Source organism: Myotis myotis, unplaced genomic scaffold (genome assembly GCF_014108235.1).
Source record: "Myotis myotis isolate mMyoMyo1 unplaced genomic scaffold, mMyoMyo1.p scaffold_m19_p_41, whole genome shotgun sequence".
NCBI classification, from domain to species: domain Eukaryota; kingdom Metazoa; phylum Chordata; class Mammalia; order Chiroptera; family Vespertilionidae; genus Myotis; species Myotis myotis.
Window position 1 is genome coordinate 195,298 of NW_023416348.1, and position 18,567 is coordinate 213,864.

Consider the following 18,567-nt stretch of genomic DNA (forward strand, 5'->3'; position numbering starts at 1 on the left):
CAGGTCAAGGGCATGTACCTTGGTTGCAGGCACATCCCCAGTAGGGGGTGTGCAGGAGGCAGCTGATCGATGCTTCTCTCTCATCTATGTTTCTAAAAAAAAACAACAACAAAAAAAACCCAAAAAAACCTCCAAAACCCCAAAACTATAGAGAGTCTAAAAAAATAGTCTTCTACCCACATGCTCCAGGCCATGGTCCTCATGGTAGAATTTTGTTAGGATGTGTGCATCTGTATCCTGCCAATAGGCCACGTTCTTTAAAAATAACCCACCCAGACGAGGAAGCATGTGTGTGCTCATCCTGCCAGTCACGTGGCTGCTAGACTGTGGGTCATGACGGGCAGACGCGAGGGGTAGCTGCACTCCTGGCCACCCCCAGGAGGCTGACCCCGTAGAGAGAAGGCAGGTGATACTGGATGGGAGGGGCCCAGCGGGGACACTGTTGCCGACCCCACCCCCACAGTGAGTCTCTAGTGTGGGCCAGAGAGACAGCAGGTGTGGAGGGGTGGGTGCAGGAGCAGGAGGCACAGGTGGGCGCAGCTTTCAGCTGGCACAGGTGTGCTGCGGAGGGGGCGCAGCCGCCTGGGGAGACAATGTGCCTGGTTCCAGGTGAGCGGGAGGGCGGCTGCCGCAGCTGGAGGACAGGTGACGCGTGTCCAGAGCCTGTGGCAGCAGGACCCTTGTCCAGGACGCCCTGGGGGGGTTGCAGACGGACACTGACGCCCCTGATGCCTTGCAGACGGCGTGTTTCCGGGAGGAGCGCGACGTGCTGGTGAACGGGGACTGCCAGTGGATCACCACCCTGCACTACGCCTTCCAGGACGAGAATTACCTGGTACGTGGTCGGGCCGCGGGTTCTGACGCCTTCGTGCTGTCACTAAAAACCGAGAAGATCCCCGAAAACCGGCCTTTTATAGGAATCTGACTCCATGAAACTAGGGTTTGTCTTACGTCATCATTGGCGGGTGGGTTTTTAAATAGACAGTTCTATCCCTGTTCTTCTTCAATCACTACAGAGCCTGGTTATTTTGTCCTCTGGATTTATTACATTTAAATAAACGGGGGGGTGGGGGGCGGTAAAACATTTCTGTTTTGAAGATGAATAGGAAGCTGCTGTAGGGCTTTAAGAATTGAAAAGGCTCCTATTTGTGTGGGCAGAGGGGCAACTCCTGACTCCTGGGCACTGCCGTGGATTTCTGGGTCCTGTCCCGTGACCCAGTGAGCTTGGCCTTCACAGTTCCCATCACTTTCTAAGGCGGTGCCTAGGCACAGAGGCGGGGCCTGTGCCGGGCTGGCCTGGCCGTGTGGCGGGCGGTGCGGGTGCCCTGGCGCTCGGGGCCATCCCCTCGGGAAGCCTTGCTCCCGCCTTGTCGCCGCCCCATGGACTCTCCAGTCCGTTTCCTGTTTGATGGGAAGTGCAGGAGGTTCCTGAGGCGGGTATGGGCCCAGAGGGCACTGCGTGTTTTGTGTGAGAAGTTTTCCTGAAAGCAGCGCAGCGTTGGGCTCTGAAACGCTAGGCACGACCCCCTTTCTCTAAGCTGGCCCGGCCTTCCGGCCAAGGAGCCGTCTTGAGGTTGGAGGTGCCCGGTTAGAAGCGCAGCGAAAATTAAGGAGAAGGAAAGCGAGGGCTCTGGCGCCTTCTAGGATGTGAACACGCGGCTGCTGCGCTCAGGCTGGGCAGGCTGCCCTTGCCGCCCGCCAGCGGGGTCCTTAGGTGAGTCCCTGCCCTCCTCCCCCGCCTCGGGACAGTGGCAGGTGCCACTGCAGGGCTGGGGGAGCGGCAGGCCTGGAAAGCTGGCCCCGGTGCGCGGCCTGGCTGCTGCGAGGCGCCTGGGGCCCCTGCAGCTGCTTCATGTAATTGCTGTCGGCGTCTCGTGAAGACTAAACCTGCTCCAGCAGAAACTGCGAGGGTGTGGCCTGATGGCTTCCCTCAGAACCTGTGTCGCTGGACGGAATAACTGGGCTCGTTCTTGGGAAACGAGTATCTCCCTGCGCCTCCTGCGCCTGGCAGCCCCTTTCCCTCTGGCCTGAGCCCAGGCGCCCGCGGCCACATGGGGCATGCATGCTGCGCGTGCCGGTTTCTTCCAGGTTCCGGCCGACGTGGGGCGGGAGGCGAGGCGGGGATGCTGCCTGCCCTCCTGCTGCTTGCTTCCTTTATATATATATATATATGTATATATATATATTTTACTGATTTTTTACAGAGAGGAAGGGAGAGGGATAGAGAGTTAGAAACATCGATGAGAGAGAAACATCGATCAGCTGCCTCCGGCACACCTCCTACTGGGGATGTGCCCGCAACCCAGGTACATGCCCTTGACCGGAATCGAACCTGGGACCCTTCAGTCCGCAGGCCGACGCTCTATCCCTGAGCCAAACCGGTTAGGGCTTGCTTCCTTTTTTTAATATGTTTGTATTATTGTTATTTTTAGAGCGCTAGGAAGAGCGGGGGAGAGAGGGGTAGAAGCATCTATGAAAGAGAATCATGGATCGGCTGCCTCCTGCACACACCCTACTGGGGATGGAGCCCGCAGCTCAGGTGTGTGCCCTGACGGGGAATCGAGCTGGTGACCTGGTTCCTGGTTGCCGCTCACCCCCTGAGCCACGCCGCAGGGCACCCTGCTAATTCCTTTAGGACCCACAGACCCTGGCTGCTCATGCCTTGCTCTCCCCTCACCCACGTGCCTCCATCAGCAGGTGCTGTGGTCTCTTTCTCCAGTGTCGGCCCGTGTCTCCATACTGTCCACCCCTGCCCAGCCCGTCACCCTCGCCTCCTGCCTGGACCACATCACGGCTTCCTAGCCCCAGTCCAGTCCCGCTCCTGCCCTTCCTGCCCTTCCTCCCCGGCCGCTCTTCACGGGGCAGCCAGAGGAAGCTCTCGGCGCAAGTCAGACGGCAGCCCCTGCGCGCCGGAGGCCAGCTTCTCCCTCCTCACTCGCCAGGCCCCGGCCATGGCCACCATTGCCCGTTTCTGCAATGGCCACCTTCGTTCTCTTCTCAGCCTCTTTGCACGCGTCCCTCTGTCTGGAATAGGTGGCTTCTGCCTGTCCCTCAGGCCTCACACCTGCCCGATGGGTCGTGTGCAGCAGTGCCCGCCATGCTCTGCCACGCCCTGGGCTGGTCCCTCCGCTCAATGCCAGCTCCATGGGGGGGTTCATGTTGCCTGGAGGGGTGCCAGCAAGCTCGTTATGGAGAGAATGAGCGCGCGAACCTCCTCCCGGAGTCGTCTTTGTGGCAGGAATTGAGCCAGGATTGGGGGAGACAACACGATTCATCAGGCTTCTGCCCTCACACCTCACTGTTACTGGCAGGGACAGGCTCCAGTGCAGAGAGGCCAGCAGGAGGCCTGGCTGAGGCTGCCCTTGGGGCGGGGTGGGAGGGTCTAGGAAGGCTTCTCAGAGGAGGTGGCGGTGCATGGAGTCTCGAGAGCTGAGTTCCGAGACAGGTGAGGGCTGTGGTAAAGCGCCTGTGGGCGAGCGGGACGTGCGGAGACTGCGGGCGGCGGGGGCACTGCAGCGGCGGGTTGAGGTGGTGGGTTCCCGCTGTCACTCCGCTGGCGACTGGCCACGCTCCTCATCGTGGGTGGGATCGTGCTGGTCCCTGTGAGACCCGGTGAGGTGGCAGGGAGTGGGCATGAGCCCTGGGCCTGGCGCCGCTGCCCGGAATGTAGCTGTGCTCAGGTTCTCAGTGAATATCCAGTGGCTGTTCTCCAGGCAGCGTGTCTCCTCCCTGTGGGCGAGTTCACTGCTCGGACCAGAGCATCCATCGCTTATAAGGAAGCCAGCGTCGAGGAAGGGGTCCTGGAGGCCGGACCGGCAGCCCCTCTCGAAGTTCAGAGGCTCAGCAGCCACCCCGGCTCTGGCGTCTGGGGTCTCTGGCGGGTGGGGTGCCCCATGGGGAGCCCCTCACCCCAGCCTTCCCAGTGCAGGAGGTGAACTCTGAGCGGGTCTGGCTCGTCTGGGCCAGGCAGGCACATGCCCAGTTGCTCCGATTTCTACTCAAGCAATCGATTTTCTGGTTCTTTCACAGGGTGAGCCCCCATGAAGTAGCTTTTAGTTTGTTCATGTTACTACTGTCTTTTCTCATAAGAGCTGCTCGTTTTCTGTGATTTAGCTGGTTCCCCTTTCCTCTGGCCCAAGTGTGCTCTTTCTGTGACGTGAGGACCGGGGGATGATCTGAACCCTAGAACTGTGGCCCATCGTGGTGCTCCCGTGGGGCCTCTGGCTCTCAGAGTGCCGCCTCCTAGAGCCCCCAGTCACTTCCCGTGGGTCCGTGGAGCATCTGCAGGCGCTCATTCCCTGCCGGGAGCACGGCTTAGGTGGCCACGGGGTTGTGATCGGCGGTGCCTGTGCTGAGGGCGGGTCCTGGACCCTGTCCATCACTCTGGGGTCGTGGCTTCTGCGGTGAAGTTAGGCCTTTGCTCGTCAGGCGCAGCGCTGACTGGACGCCGTGTTCTGTCCCCTTCCCGATCGCAGTACTTGGTCATGGATTACTACGTGGGTGGTGACCTCCTGACACTGCTCAGTAAGTTTGAAGACAAGCTCCCGGAGGACATGGCGCGCTTCTACATCGGGGAGATGGTGCTGGCCATCGACTCCATCCACCAGCTTCACTACGTGCACAGGTAACCCCTCCAGGCCATGGAGGCCGCAGCCCTTGAGGTGATCCCCCTTTGGGGTCCCTGAGGCCTCGACCCCGTCCAGGTGTTCAGCCCGGTCACGCGCTTGGTGCTCACGTTGAGCGGCCCGGTGCTGGCACCAGAGGTCTCGGTGTCACTGACAGGAGAGCTGATGTCAGGCAGCCACCTGTTCTCAGCTGACCTGGCTCCCCTCCCCTGCATCCCAGAGCTCCTGTGGGGTCCCCACCCCGTGTCTCCTCTCTCTCAGCTCCACTTCACTTTCATGCCTACCCCACAGGGCCCTTGGCCTCGAGCGCCCTGCAAACCCTCACAAAGGGATGTCGGGGTGGGAGAGGTGGAGGGCTGTTAGGGGCTTGTTTGTGACGATGTGCCCCTGTTTGTCCGTCACGGAGGACAGCCAGCTCACTGCCCCCGCAGAGGCTGGCATGTGGCGCCCCTTCTGGCTCTTAGTGCTGCTGGCGTGCTGTGCTCCTTGTGCTCAGCACCCTCCTTTGCTTTTATTTATTTATTTTTTATATTTTAATATGTTTTTATTGGTTTCAGAGAGGAAGGGAGTGGGAGAGAGAGAGAGAAACATCAATGATGAGAGAGAATCATGGATCGGCTGCCTCCTGCACACCCCTACCTGCGATTGAGCCCACAGCCCAGGCATGTGCCCTGACCGAGAATGGAACCTGGGACCCTTCAGTCCGCAGGCCAGATCTCTATCCACTGAGCTGCACCAGCTAGGACTGCTTTTATTTTTTGTTAATCCTCACCTGAGGGTATTTTCCCCAGTGATTTTTAGAGAGACACATCAATTGGTTTCCTCCTGCACACGCCCCGACTGGGACCAGGAATCAAGCCCGTGACCCTTCAGTTTGAGGGCAGACACTAACCACTGGGCACACTGGGCAGGCCCCTCCTTTGCTGTCAAAGTTTCTGTTCCCTTTTCATGCTCTCGGTCATAGAAGCTTATTCTGTCAGTGATGGCGGGTACATGGACAGCAGGTGCGAGTGCTGGTTAGAGAGGCAACTGGCTGCTCTGTACCCAGGCAGGTCACCCCGCGCTCCAGCCTCTATAAGTACAATTTGGGGGTCCTGGTGGTTTGTGAGCCTGCAGTGGGGGGCCACTTGACCCCTCCGTGTGCCACTCTCTGTCCCTCACCTGTTGCTGTTCTTCCTGTTCCTTCGCGGCCCCCACCGGTGGGCTGTGCCGGGACCTGATGTGCAGGGTGAGAGGTGTGCCTGCTGCCACCTCGCCTGGCCAGTCCCCGCAGGAGAGACTCGCCCAGGAGGCCCCAGCTCGCCTGCCGCCGGGGGGCGTCGACCTTCCGAGTGCGCGTGGGGTATCAGGTGTGTCTTTGTCTCACCAACAGGGACATCAAACCCGACAACGTCCTCCTGGACGCCAATGGGCACATCCGCCTGGCCGACTTCGGGTCGTGTCTGAAGATGAATGATGATGGGACGGTACGTGTCTGTTCTCGTCCTCACACGGTAATGTGTGGGTTGACATGCCTCTTGGAGAAGGAGGGAGGGAGAGAGCAGTGCTGTCTGAATGGGGGCGTGGATTTCCTTCCCCACCTACACTGCACTCCATCAGTGTGGACGCGCGCCTCGAGCGCCACCTGACCCCCATCGGCCAGCTGTCCGCGGCGGCTCCTGAAGCCGCAGGTGGGGCGGGGCCTGGCCCGGGGCAGAGCTAGCGCCCTCCTCATTCCCACTGGCTGGCTCTGGGCTGCTGTCCCCTCTCTTCCGGACCGGCCTTCCTCGGACGTCAGGCCTCACTCTCCCAGGGACTGTCCTGCCCTTTCTGGGGCCTTAGCCGCTGGGAGACTGAAGGGCAGGCTGTGATGGGCAGCCTGGCCCCCGCCAGCAGGTTAGAACTGCTGCTGCCTGGAGCCTGTTTCACCAGCACCCGGGGCTCTGTACATGGGCGCACCTGGTCCCGACCACAGTGAGCGGCAACAGAGCCCGTGGGAAGTGGCGCCCCCTTGGGCTGCGACGCCGTGGGGCTATGGAGGTTTGGGCATTGAGACTGGCGAGCAGGAGCCCCTGGCACTTGCCCTGCGTGTGGCAAGGGAGCACCCATTTGCTTGAATTTTGAAACTCAGGCGTTTCTGAGTGAGAAACTTGGCCCGGGCGACGTCCCAGGTCCCCTTGAGCACACCCTCTCCCCAGGTGCGGTCGTCGGTGGCCGTGGGCACGCCGGACTACATCTCGCCGGAGATTCTGCAGGCCATGGAGGACGGCATGGGCAAGTACGGCCCCGAGTGCGACTGGTGGTCGCTGGGCGTCTGCATGTACGAAATGCTTTACGGGGAAACGCCCTTCTACGCGGAGTCGCTTGTGGAGACCTACGGGAAGATCATGAACCACGAGGTAAGCGTGCCCTTCCGCACCCCGTCCGTGCTGAGGCCCAGCGCAGCCGCGGGGCGCTCGGTGTGGAAGCTGTGGGGTCGTTGGGGAGGGGGCGGGTGGGAGCGGGGAGATTCAGGAGAGGGTAGCGGTGGACTTGGCTCGGGCTGCAGCACAGCAGGTGCAGGCGGGACTTCAAGGGTGGTCCGCGTTCTGGGGGCGAGGACGGTGTTCATCAGGTCAGAATCCCTGCAGCACACGATGTGGCGTGTGGCGGCCGTGCTGTGTCCCCGGGGCGCCAGCGGGGAGGCCCCGGGCAGCCTGACCGGGGTCTGGGTTCGCCACGCAGATCAGCATGGATCCAGTCCGTTTCCCAGAGCCAGTTGTCAGTCACATCTCGTCGGAGGAGTCTCTAGTCCCTTCTCCACCCCTTCGCTCCTCCCTGGATCCTCTTCCCTCTCCCAGCCGCTACCTTCTCTCCGTTTCCTTTTGCTTGTTTTTATTTTCTTTTCCGACTAATGTTCTTGTCATCTGTTACTTTTCTTTATATTTTTTAGTCAAATATTTCTTTCTAATGCCCATCTCACCCTCTGCGCTCTTATTCACTCACATGCTCACACACTCACATGATCACACATTCCCAAAACGGCTCCCGGGGGCTGGGCTGTAGGGAGCATGTGAACACTCATGTGGGGAACGGTCTTCTAATGACTCAAAGCAAGGGGTCCTTTTAACAAACACGTTTTTCAAAGTAGAAATACATTTTTCACTTGTAAATTAGGTTATACTCACTATAAAACCTTCAGACGATGCCATGCACACAGTAGGTGGTGACAGCCACCACCCGCTTCTCAGCGTGGGCGCAGTGCCGTGCGGGCTCTGTGTGCCTCCAGGTGTGTGGTCCTCACAGCAGCCCGGGGACTGGCTGTTGTCCATTTTCACAGCCATGGTGGCTGGCATGCAGGCCCCTGTGGGAAGGGGAATGCCACAGGGGTGGCCCGGTGCCCTCTGGCAGGCCCGCCTCTGTCCCCCCACATGTGCGTGAACATTCACCGCTATTCCAGTTCCCAGGAGGGTGTTGGCACCCTGCCCCGATAAAGCCGGCAAGGCCATGCTCTCGCTCCCCTGAGCTCACTGTCGTTAGCGGCCGTCTGCGCTGTTTGTTGACTAGATGCTGCTCTGCCATGCCCCCGAACGCCCTCATCATGCACCCACTTACCCCACCCAGGAGCGGTTCCAGTTCCCGTCCCACGTCACAGATGTGTCTGAGGAGGCGAAGGACCTCATGCAGAGGCTGATCTGCAGCAGGGAGCGCCGGCTGGGCCAGAATGGGATCGAGGACTTCAAAAAGCACCCCTTCTTCCAAGGGCTGAACTGGGAAAACATACGGAACCTGGAAGCACCTTACATTCCCGACGTGAGCAGTCCTTCTGACACATCCAACTTCGACGTGGATGACGATGTGCTGAGGAACATCGTGAGTGTGGGTCTGCAGGGCTTGTGCAGCGTCTCGGGGCGGGGCTCGCAGGTCCACAGGGGGGAGGGCTCGCAGGTCCACAGAAGAGGGCTCGCAGGTCCACAGGGGAGGGCTCGCAGGTCCACAGGAGAGGGCTCACAGGTCCACGGGGGGGGGCTCGCAGGTCCACAGGGGAGGGCTCGCAGGCCCACAGGGGGTGGGGCTCGCAGGTCCACGGGGGGGCGGGGCTCGCAGGTCCACGGGGGCGGGGGCTCGCAGGTCCACGGGGGGGCGGGGCTCGCAGGTCCACGGGGGCGGGGGCTCGCAGGTCCACGGGGGGGAGGGCTCCCAGGTCCACGGGGGGTAGGGCTCGCAGGTCCACAGAAGAGGGCTCGCAGGTCCACGGGGGGTGGGGCTCGCAGGTCCACAGGGGAGGGCTCGCAGGCCCACAGGGGGTGGGGCTCGCAGGTCCACAGAAGAGGGCTCGCAGGTCCACGGGGGGTGGGGCTCGCAGGTCCACAGGAGAGGGCTCGCAGGTCCACAGGGGAGGGCTCGCAGGTCCACAGGAGAGGGCTCACAGGTCCACGGGGGGGGGCTCGCAGGTCCACAGGAGGCAGGGCTCGCAGGTCCACGGGGGGGGCTCGCAAGTCCACAGGAGAGGGCTCGCAGGTCCACGGGGGGGGCTCGCAAGTCCACAGGAGAGGGCTCGCAGGCCCACAGGGGAGGGCTCGCAGGTCCACAGGGGGAGGGCTCGCAGGTCCACAGGGGGCGGGGCTCGCAGGCCCACAGGGGGTGGGGCTCGCAGGTCCACAGGGGAGGGCTCGCAGGTCCACGGGGGGGCGGGGCTCGCAGGTCCACGGGGGCGGGGGCTCGCAGGTCCACGGGGGGGAGGGCTCCCAGGTCCACGGGGGGTAGGGCTCGCAGGTCCACGGGGCGGGGCTCGCAGGTCCACAGGGGAGGGCTTCCAGGTCCACGGGGGGGAGGGCTCGCAGGTCCACAGGGGGTGGGGCTCGCAGGTCCACAGGGGAGGGCTCGCAGGTCCACAGGGGGGAGGGCTCGCAGGTCCACAGGAGAGGGCTCGCAGGTCCACGGGGTGGCTCGCAGGTCCACAGGAGGCAGGGCTCGCAGGTCCACGGGGGGGGCTCGCAAGTCCACAGGAGAGGGCTCGCAGGCCCACAGGGGAGGGCTCGCAGGTCCACGGGGGGGAGGGCTCGCAGGTCCACAGGGGGCGGGGCTCGCAGGTCCACAGGGGAGGGCTCCCAGGTCCACGGGGGGGCTCGCAGGTCCACAGGGGAGGGCTTCCAGGTCCACGGGGGGGAGGGCTCACAGGTCCACAGGGGGTGGGGCTCGCAGGTCCACAGGGGAGGGCTCGCAGGTCCACAGGGGGGGGCTCGCAGGTCCACAGGGGAGGGCTCCCAGGTCCACAGGGGAGGGCTCCCAGGCCCACAGGGGGTGGGGCTCGCAGGTCCACAGGGGAGGGCTCGCAGGTCCACAGGGGGGGGCTCGCAGGTCCACAGGGGGGGGCTCGCAGGTCCACAGGGGAGGGCTCCCAGGTCCACAGGGGAGGGCTCACAGGTCCACAGGGGGGAGGGCTCGCAGGTCCACAGGGGGCGGGGCTCGCAGGTCCATAGGGGGCGGGGCTCGCAGGTCCACAGGGGAGGGCTCGCAGGTCCACAGGAGAGGGCTCGCAGGTCCACAGGAGAGGGCTCCCAGGTCCACAGGAGAGGGCTCGCAGGTCCACAGGGGGGAGGGCTCGCAGGTCCACAGGGGAGGGCTCGCAGGTCCACAGGAGAGGGCTCCCAGGTCCACAGGAGAGGGCTCGCAGGTCCACAGCGGGGAGGGCTCGCAGGTCCACAGGGGAGGGCTCGCAGGTCCACAGGTGGGCAGGGCTTGTGTCCAGACAGAAGTTGTGCAGCTATGTTGTTTTTTGAAAGATTAGGCAGGAGTCTCAAGGACAGCGCCTTCTAGCTTGGGCCTTATTGTCCCTTTTTAAAATAATGGATTACAGTTGGAGTGGAAGCGAGTTAAATAGCTGTTTTTCTTAGCATTCATCAGAAACTCTTACCCTGGTTTTTATGGCAGTTTGTACCTTTTCAAAGCAGGTAGCCTCCATTGTCATATTAAAGGTCCCCTGAGGCCCCTCACCTCTTCCAGCCTAAACCCCCGCAGCCTCTGGTCTCCCTCTCCACCACCCCTGACCCTGGGCACATGGCCATGGCGTCTGCTTCTCAGCAGCACTCGGCCACAGGCTGACTTCCAGGCCGGATCCTGCCCTGGGACCCTCCGGGGTCTGAGCTGGTCCACAGGCCGGGTTCTGCTCACACGCTGCACAGTGGTTTGGTCTCGTCAAGCCCAGCCTTGTACTCTCTGTCCGCACTGTGTCCTGTTTGGGGGACAGTAGCAGTCTAACCAAGGAAAGGGCGCGTTGGGATGCTTCTCAGTTTACCAGTCAGAGCTGCCTCAGCACAGCTAGGAGACGGCGAGAGGCACCGGAACTGCTGTGCTCGCACCACAGCTCCCAGATAAGTCGTTGCCGCAGTTTTATTTTGAATAAAGAAACATTGTCAGGCTGAAGATAGGGCTGTAACTAAGATAGTCTGCCTTTGGGTCAGACCTCCACTCTACCTCCGGCTGGATTCAGGCCAAGAACTGCAGCCTCTTCCCCAAGTCCCTGGGCGGCCCTGTCCCCTCTGCTCAGGATCGTGTTGAGCAAGATGCGATGCCGTGGCTTTAAAAAGTGGCAGTGACTGGCCTGGTCCGAGCTTGGCCTGTGCCTTTTCACCATCAAAAGGAGTGTGTCTACCCTCCTAACTGTGGTACATCAGATGAGCCAGGAGTGAGAAATGGCCCTACCAGTGGCCAGCCGTGCAGGGGACCCCAGCAGTCACCCTGGGCAGGCCGCAAGCTCCCCCCACTGCACCTGTGTGCTCCCCTTCCCAGTGAGCACACGCTCGCTGCCAAGCACGCCGTCACTGTGCCATGCGCGCGCTCACGGCGCCATACGTGCTCTCGTGCAGGAGATGCTGCCTCCTGGCTCTCACACGGGTTTCTCTGGGCTGCACTTGCCGTTCATCGGTTTCACGTTCACCACGGAAAGGTACGTGTGGTTCTGCTGTTCCCAATGTGAGGCTCTGCTCTGCGCAGTGTGTGTGTCGGAGCGCCGGGTGCCCCCTTAGGGGAGGTGTGGGGGGGGTTCTGTCCTTTAAAAATGCGCCCCTGGTCACTGCATGAGCTGGCGCAACAGGTCAGACTCTTCGGAAGAGCCTGGAAGGAGGTGACTTAGCACCTTCTTGGTGCCTGAGGCGGGGTGGCCCCAGGCCTCTGACTGCTGACCTGCCCTGGAGGCCACAGCACTGGTGCCATGCAGTCCAATGGCGCCTCGGTGGCAGCCACACGCTCGGCCCAGAGCCGTCTTTCATTAGGACACTCTGGCCTTTCAGGGACCGCCCGGAGCCCAGCTTCCATTACCGGGGCTGGAGCACACTCCCTGCAGAGCGAGAGCCACGCCCACTGGGCCTCCAGCCCTGTGCGCCAGTGCCACTGTGTGTGTTTCTGTGGGTGTTTGTCTCGAACGGGCCTCTCGAAAGTCATGTCTCCCTCCCTCTGAAAAGGACACTGGGGCAAGAGGAGAGGGGTTAGGGCAACGGCATCAGGTGCAGCTGCCACGGGGTCTGCAGGGAGCTCACGGCTCGGCTCCTGGCGGTTCCCAGGGGCTGCTCGCTGGCACGGTGCTCGCAGGGCCTGAACAGCAGCTGAGCGCCAGAGGTGGCTGCTGCCTCCCGCTCTCACGGGTGGCCCAGGAGGGGGCATGTTGCTTTCCTGTCTGTCCAAGGTGCAGGGCTCGCCACCGGCCAGGTGCCCCAGCTCTCCAGGTGCCAGTCAAGCCTGTGGCCTCAGGCTCGGAGGCTGTAGTTTGGCGGTTTGGACCCCGGGATGCACACTCCCCCAGGACACACACACCCCCGGGACATACACCCCCTACCCATGCACACTCCCCCCGGGATGCACAGACCCCCATGCACACACCCACCCAGGACGTACACCCCCCCCCATGCACACACCCCCATGCACACCCCCCCCCCCCGGGACATACCCCCCCCATGCACACCCACCCAGGGGTGCACACTCCTCCAGGACACACACACTCCCGGGACATACACCCCTTACCCCATGCACACTCACCCCGGGGTGCACACTCCCCCAGGCCCCACCCCCCCGGGACATACCCCCCCCATGCACACTCCCCCCGGGATGCACACACCCCCAGGACACACACCCACCCGGGACGTACACCGCCCCCCCCCATGCACACACCTCCAGGATGCACCCCCCAAGCACACACCCCTGCGACGCAAACCCCCCCAGGACACCCCCCGGGACGTACACACAGCCCCCATGCACACCCCCCTGTGATGCACCCCCCCCCCAGGACACACACACCCCTGGGACACATACACCCCCGGGACGTGCACACCCCCCCAGGACTCACATGCCTCCGGGACACACACACACACACACCCGGGACGCACGGCATCCCGGACACACGGCACCCCCAGGCCACTTGAGAAACCCTGCTAGGCCCTTCTGTCGGTATCTGTGCTGGTGCCTGCTGCACTCAGTGTAGGACTCACCGTCACACTAATGGCAAGAGGTAAAAGGGAAAGAGGCCGGGAAGGGAGCTCTGTGTGAGAGCGCCTCCTGTCTTCGTCTGCCAGCCGCTGTCCACGGTGACCAGCTTAGTGGTGCTGTCAGCCTCTGGAATGGAAGGAACCCTCAGGTTGCACAGGGCTCGGGCCCCAGGGGCTGAAGGAACTGTCCCTAGTTAGAGCCAGGAAGCCCTTGACGCAGTGGTTCTCAACCCTCTGGCCCTTTAAATACAGTTCCTCATGTTGTGACCCAACCATAAAATTATTTTTGTTGCTACTTCATAACTGTAATGTTGCTTTTTATGAATCGTAATGTAAATGTCTGATATGCAGGATGGTCTTAGGCGACCCCTGTGAAAGGGCCGGTCCACCGCCAAAGGGGTCACGACCCACAGGTTGAGAACCGCTGCCTTGATGGCTCGTGCTGCTCTGGCCGCGCTGCTGTCCTCCGGTGCCGCCCAGTGACACCTCTGCGCAGCCCAGCGAGGCCTCACAGGCCCAGCTCTGCACTCGCCTTCTGTGTGAGCCATGGCTTAGAAATTGCGCTTCACTGATTTGCAGAGACGAGTCCCTGACTGGCTCCGAGGGCGTGTCCTGGGGCCATTGTCACCCAGTTCCTGCGTCAGGAGGACTCTTGTCTGACTCTGGCTCCATGAACAGTAGAGTCTTTTCACAGGTGTCTGTGCTGCCTTCCCCCCCAGGGAGCCTTTGAATGCTGATGAGGCCTCTGGTCCCAGTGGTGAGGCCTGTGTTTTGTTGCAGCTGCTTTTCTGACCGAGGCTCTCTGAAAACCATGATGCAGTCCAGCACCTTAACCAAGGACGAGGGCGTGCAGCGGGACCTGGAGAGCAGCCTGCAGGCGGAGGCCTATGAGCGGAGGATCCGGAGGCTGGAGCAAGAGAAACTGGAGCTGAGCAGGAAGCTGCAAGGTGAGGGCCGGCTCCTGTGGCTACAGGGGCTCGCACCAGGGCCGCGCTCACACCTGTGTCTCCCCCCCCCCCCGGCCCCCCTCAGAGTCTACGCAGACCGTACAGTCCCTCCACAGCTCGGCTCGGGGCCTGGGCGGTGTGGCCCGAGATAAAGAGGTGAAAAAGCTGACTGAGGAGATTGAGCGCCTGAAGAATAAAATAGCAGGTACGTGTTACAGTCGGGCCGAGCAGTCTCTGCAGAGGAAACTTCAGAGCCTTTCCTCGCGGTGCAGAAGCAGGGCAAGCCTCAGCGTTAGCAGGCCGGTCAGAGCTCCACATTTTGTCAGTTTATTTAAAGCCCTTCCCCAGGTGCTGAGCGCTGATGCTTTCCTAGCTCCCGAGGTCAGTTCACCCCGGACTCGGAGCCTGTTGCCCTCCCTGCCCTGGCTCCTCGGCTCTGAGACCACCCGGCCTCTCCGCTGCAGCGAGCCTGCTCTCCAGTGTCCTGGTGCTGCATCTGCTGCCCTGGTTCCTGGGTTATCGGTTCCCTAAAGACTCGTCACTTCTAAGTCTTAACCCTTGACCTGACGGGTTGGCACTGCCACTGATGCATCGCCAGGCAGACCCGAGGCGGGCAGCTTCTCCCCAGTTCTGTCTGGAACCCGCGTCCCCACCCGCAAAGGCTCCGTGGAGTCTGCTCTCAGCAAAGCTGTGGCCCCCGGGGCTCCACTGCCGGCTGCACAGGGTAGCGAGGATGAGGCAGAGGGTGCACAGGTGGCTGCGGGGCCCTGTGTGCGTGGGGAAGTCTGGAGGCCTCTGCCTGAGAGCGGGCGGGTCACGCGTGTTCAGGCCGGAATCAGATAGGAGCTTTCGTGGGGGAGGAAACACAGTTTGTTCTCTCCTTTGCTCAGACTCAAACAAGCTCGAGCGACAACTGGAGGACGCAGTGGCGCTTCGCTCGGAGCAGGAGGGTTCCGCGCTCCGGCTGAAAGGCCTGGAGAAGCAGTACCGCGTGGCGCGGCAGGAGAAGGAGGACTTCCACAAGGTAGCGGGCGACGCTGTGCGGAGGGGACTGGGCTCCGTGTGGCACGGCCTGGGGGACTGGGCTGCGTGTGGCACGGCCTGGGGGACTGGGCTGCGTGTGGCACGGCCTGGGGGACTGGGCTGCGTGTGGCACGGCCTGGGGGACTGGGCTGCGTGTGGCACGGCCTGGGGGACTGGGCTGCGTGTGGCACGGCCTGGGGGACTGGGCTCCGTGTGGCACGGCCTGGGGGACTGGGCTCCGTGTGGCACGGCCTGGGGGACTGGGCTGCGTGTGGCACGGCCTGGGGGACTGGGCTCCGTGTGGCACAGCCTGGGGCAGCCCCTGGACGGTAGCCCCGAGGCTGCCCTGCTTCCAGGGGGACGCTTGGTCACCACAGTCTGCAGAGGAGGCCCTGCTGACATTCAGGTGTTCCCCAAACTCCGCTATCAGTGTGACTTTTCAGGAGGACACGTCGCTGTGTTCACTCGGGGTTGAGTTTTCTAAAAAGGCTCATTTAGACCCTCAGGTCAGTGGGCCTGCGCTTGGGGTCTGTTCTCTAAGATGTGGGGGTTTCAAACCCAGGCTGACGGTGGCTCACATGGTGTCACGGCACCTGCAGTGCGTGGTCTGGTGTGCGCTGGGGTGCCCTGCCGCTCCCCGTGTCAAAAAGCCGCTCTGAGCCCACGGGGCCTGGTGTGGGCGCTCCCTTCCCCGCGCTACCCCCCACCTGTTCGGGTCCCACTCCTTCCAGCCTCGGGCCAGCAGGTGCCACAGGGACCAGCTGCAGGGAGGTGAGGTCAGTGCAGCCAGAGAGACACCAGCCTCCCCCCTCAGCCTCCAGGAAAGGGCCAGCTGCCTGGCACTGTTCACAGTGCTTTACTTTGATCGGAGTCTTAAGCCTCCCCGTGTGTAACATGTCCTTTCCAGTTCTGCTGTCTGGATGGTGGGCACTCTGGTTACTTAACATTCACCAGAGTTCATGCCTCGTCCACCTTTGTGCTTGTGTGGGCGGCACAGAGGCGGCCGCCGTGCAGGTGTGGGCGGCGTTGCCCGGGCCGGGAGGGTCTGTCGGGATGGGCGCTGAGCCCGAGCTCAGGTGCACCTCCAGGCTGCACACAGCCGAGCTGGGGCAGAGGGACTGTGCCTGGCGGGCGGGCCTCGGACCGCGCTGTCCCTGAGCTCCCCGCCTTCACATCTCTGCGACAGCAGCGTCATTCTTTCTGTGCAGCAACTGGTCGAAGCGTCCGAGCGCTTGAAGTCGCAGGCCAAAGAGCTGAAAGATGCCCACCAGCAGCGGAAGCTGGCCCTGCAGGAGTTCTCGGAGCTCAGCGAGCGCGTGGCAGAGCTGCGCGCTCAGAAGCAGAAGGTGTCCCGGCAGCTCCGCGACAAGGAGGAGGAGGTGGAGGCCGCCATGCAGAAGGTCGACTCCATGCGGCAGGAGGTCCGCAAATCCGAGAGGCTCAGGAAGGAGGTAGGAGCGTGGGCGCGGCTGCACCAGTGGGCTTTCGTGTGACCCTGACACGCCTCTAAAAGCTGGCGCAGCACAGCGACTGCAGAGTGGCTCGTCACTCGGGTGAAGCCCGGTGAGGGGATCTGGCAAGCGATGGCTTGGTGGTCTCGGCCCCTACGTCCGTGTGTGACGTTAGTAAGCGACTCCTGTCGTGCTGGTTTTTAAAATCACCTGTGAAAGCTGATAGAGGATATTCATGCCCACAAATGTGATGGAAACACGCCGCGATGGGCTGCCGTGGGGCTTCCGGGAGCGTGCGCACCTGCGTCTGTGCAGCAGCCAGGAGCCGGCGGGCTTGGCCTGCGCCCCATGCCCGAGGCCGCGGTCCGCACGCTGGCAGGCCAGTGGGGCCTGGAGAGCTCGCCTGTGTGGCTGGTGGCTCTTAACGTTCACGTTAGACGTGAAAAGTGACACTTTTCATTATAGCAGTAAACCCATTACAAGTAGCACAGATAGTGTTTTAAAGAAGTATTTTCCCCAAAAGTGTAGCGAGAAGAGTGGCATTTTTCACTTTTTGTACTTTTCTTAGATAATGGGCTGAACAGAAAACACCTCTGTGCCCCCCTGCTCTGTGTTCTGTGTGGTGTGCACTGTCTGGGAATGGGCGGGAAGAAACCCTGGGGTGGGGGCGGGGGGGCGGGGAGCAAAGGGAGGCCTTGCAGGCCCTGGAGAGAACCGCGGCCTCGGGGTCCCCGCGTCCTGCTGTTGGTGGGGACGCGCTGTGAGCCCGGAACGCTCCTGCTTTTCCTCAGGGCCCTTCGCCATCCGCCTCAGAAGCCTCTTGGCTGTGGTTAATGTTGGCCCCGTTACAGACGTCCCTCACTCCCCAGTGCTCCCCTTCACCCAGTCCCCGCCTTCCCCACACCATGGTCTGTGTCCGTGGGCTGTGCATGTGTGTTCTTGGAGTCCAGCACCTTAGACCACTCGGCCACCCTGACACATTGGTACATATATGTTCTCTGGTTAGTTTCTTCCAGTTCCCGTCCCCCTCACCCCCCTCCGAGATCTGTTGGTCTGTTTCATGCAGCCAGGCCTCTGGTCCTATTTTGTTCATCAGTTTATTTTGTTCTTTAGATTCCACATATGAGTGAGATCACGTGATACTTGTCTTTCTCTGACTGGCTTATTTCACTTAGTTAGCGTAATACTCTCCAGGTCCCTCCATGCTGTCTCAAAGGGTAAGAGGTCCTTCTTTTTACTGTTGCATAGTGTTCCGTGGTGTAGATGTACTACAGATTTTTATCCACTGTCTACTGATGGGCACGTGGGCTGTTTCCAGACCTCAGCCATTGTACACTGCGCTGCTATGGACATGGGGTGCACACATGCGTTCTGAGGGTGTTCCGGGATCCCAGCAGTGGGATCACTGGCTCCAGTGGCAGGTCCATCTGTAATTTTTGGAGGAAGCTCCACACTGTTTTGCACAGCGGCTGCCCCGGTCTGCATCCCCACGTGCTATTGCAGCCCCGATGCGTCTGTAGTTGTAGCCACTGTGATTCAGGGGGGGCCTGCGAGCACCGCCGCTCGGATGGGTGGGGTGAGGGGGTGCTGGACCCGTGGACCCGCTGGGAGCAGGAGTGCTCCATTTAAGAAGCGAATGCGTGTCCTCCAATAGCAGAGAACTTGTTTTCACAAACCAGTGCCTTTCTCGATGTTCCCCGTCAAATTCCCCATTTACGTGAGAGTTTAACGTTGTTTTACTAACCAGCCATTCTAGTCACTCCTTGAGGAGTGCTCCTCAGACTTGACCGAGTGATGAAACCTGGGACAGAGTGAAGTGAGAGCTTGCAGGATTCTGCGTACTTAGGGACCGTGCGGGCGGGGGGGTGGTGCTTGCGGACCGTGCGGGGATGGGGGGCGGGGGGGCGGGAGGGGGTGACACGTGCTGCTGGCTCGGTGCCTCTGAACCGTGGTTCCCCATTTGCAGCTGGAAGCTCGGCTCGAGGACGCCGTGGCCGAGGCCTCCAAGGAGCGCAAGCTTCGCGAGCACAGCGAGAGCTTTTCCAAGCAACTCGAAAGCGAGCTCGAGGCCCTGAAGGTAGAG

General features: G+C 61.8%; 1 protein-coding gene across 1 annotated transcript in view; it reads left to right on the forward strand.

Moving 5' to 3' along the window:
* The window catches only part of CDC42BPB (CDC42 binding protein kinase beta), an 87,318-nt gene that overhangs the window by 43,742 nt on the left and 25,009 nt on the right, over positions 1 to 18,567 (forward strand). Inside the window, exons 4-14 of the mRNA XM_036306447.1 lie at positions 740 to 835; positions 4,476 to 4,624; positions 5,998 to 6,091; positions 6,803 to 7,003; positions 8,208 to 8,456; positions 11,453 to 11,532; positions 13,844 to 14,010; positions 14,096 to 14,215; positions 14,901 to 15,034; positions 16,242 to 16,484; positions 18,451 to 18,561. Coding sequence (XP_036162340.1) covers positions 740 to 835; positions 4,476 to 4,624; positions 5,998 to 6,091; positions 6,803 to 7,003; positions 8,208 to 8,456; positions 11,453 to 11,532; positions 13,844 to 14,010; positions 14,096 to 14,215; positions 14,901 to 15,034; positions 16,242 to 16,484; positions 18,451 to 18,561 — 1,644 coding nt within the window. The remainder of the gene's footprint in view (positions 1 to 739; positions 836 to 4,475; positions 4,625 to 5,997; positions 6,092 to 6,802; positions 7,004 to 8,207; positions 8,457 to 11,452; positions 11,533 to 13,843; positions 14,011 to 14,095; positions 14,216 to 14,900; positions 15,035 to 16,241; positions 16,485 to 18,450; positions 18,562 to 18,567) is intronic.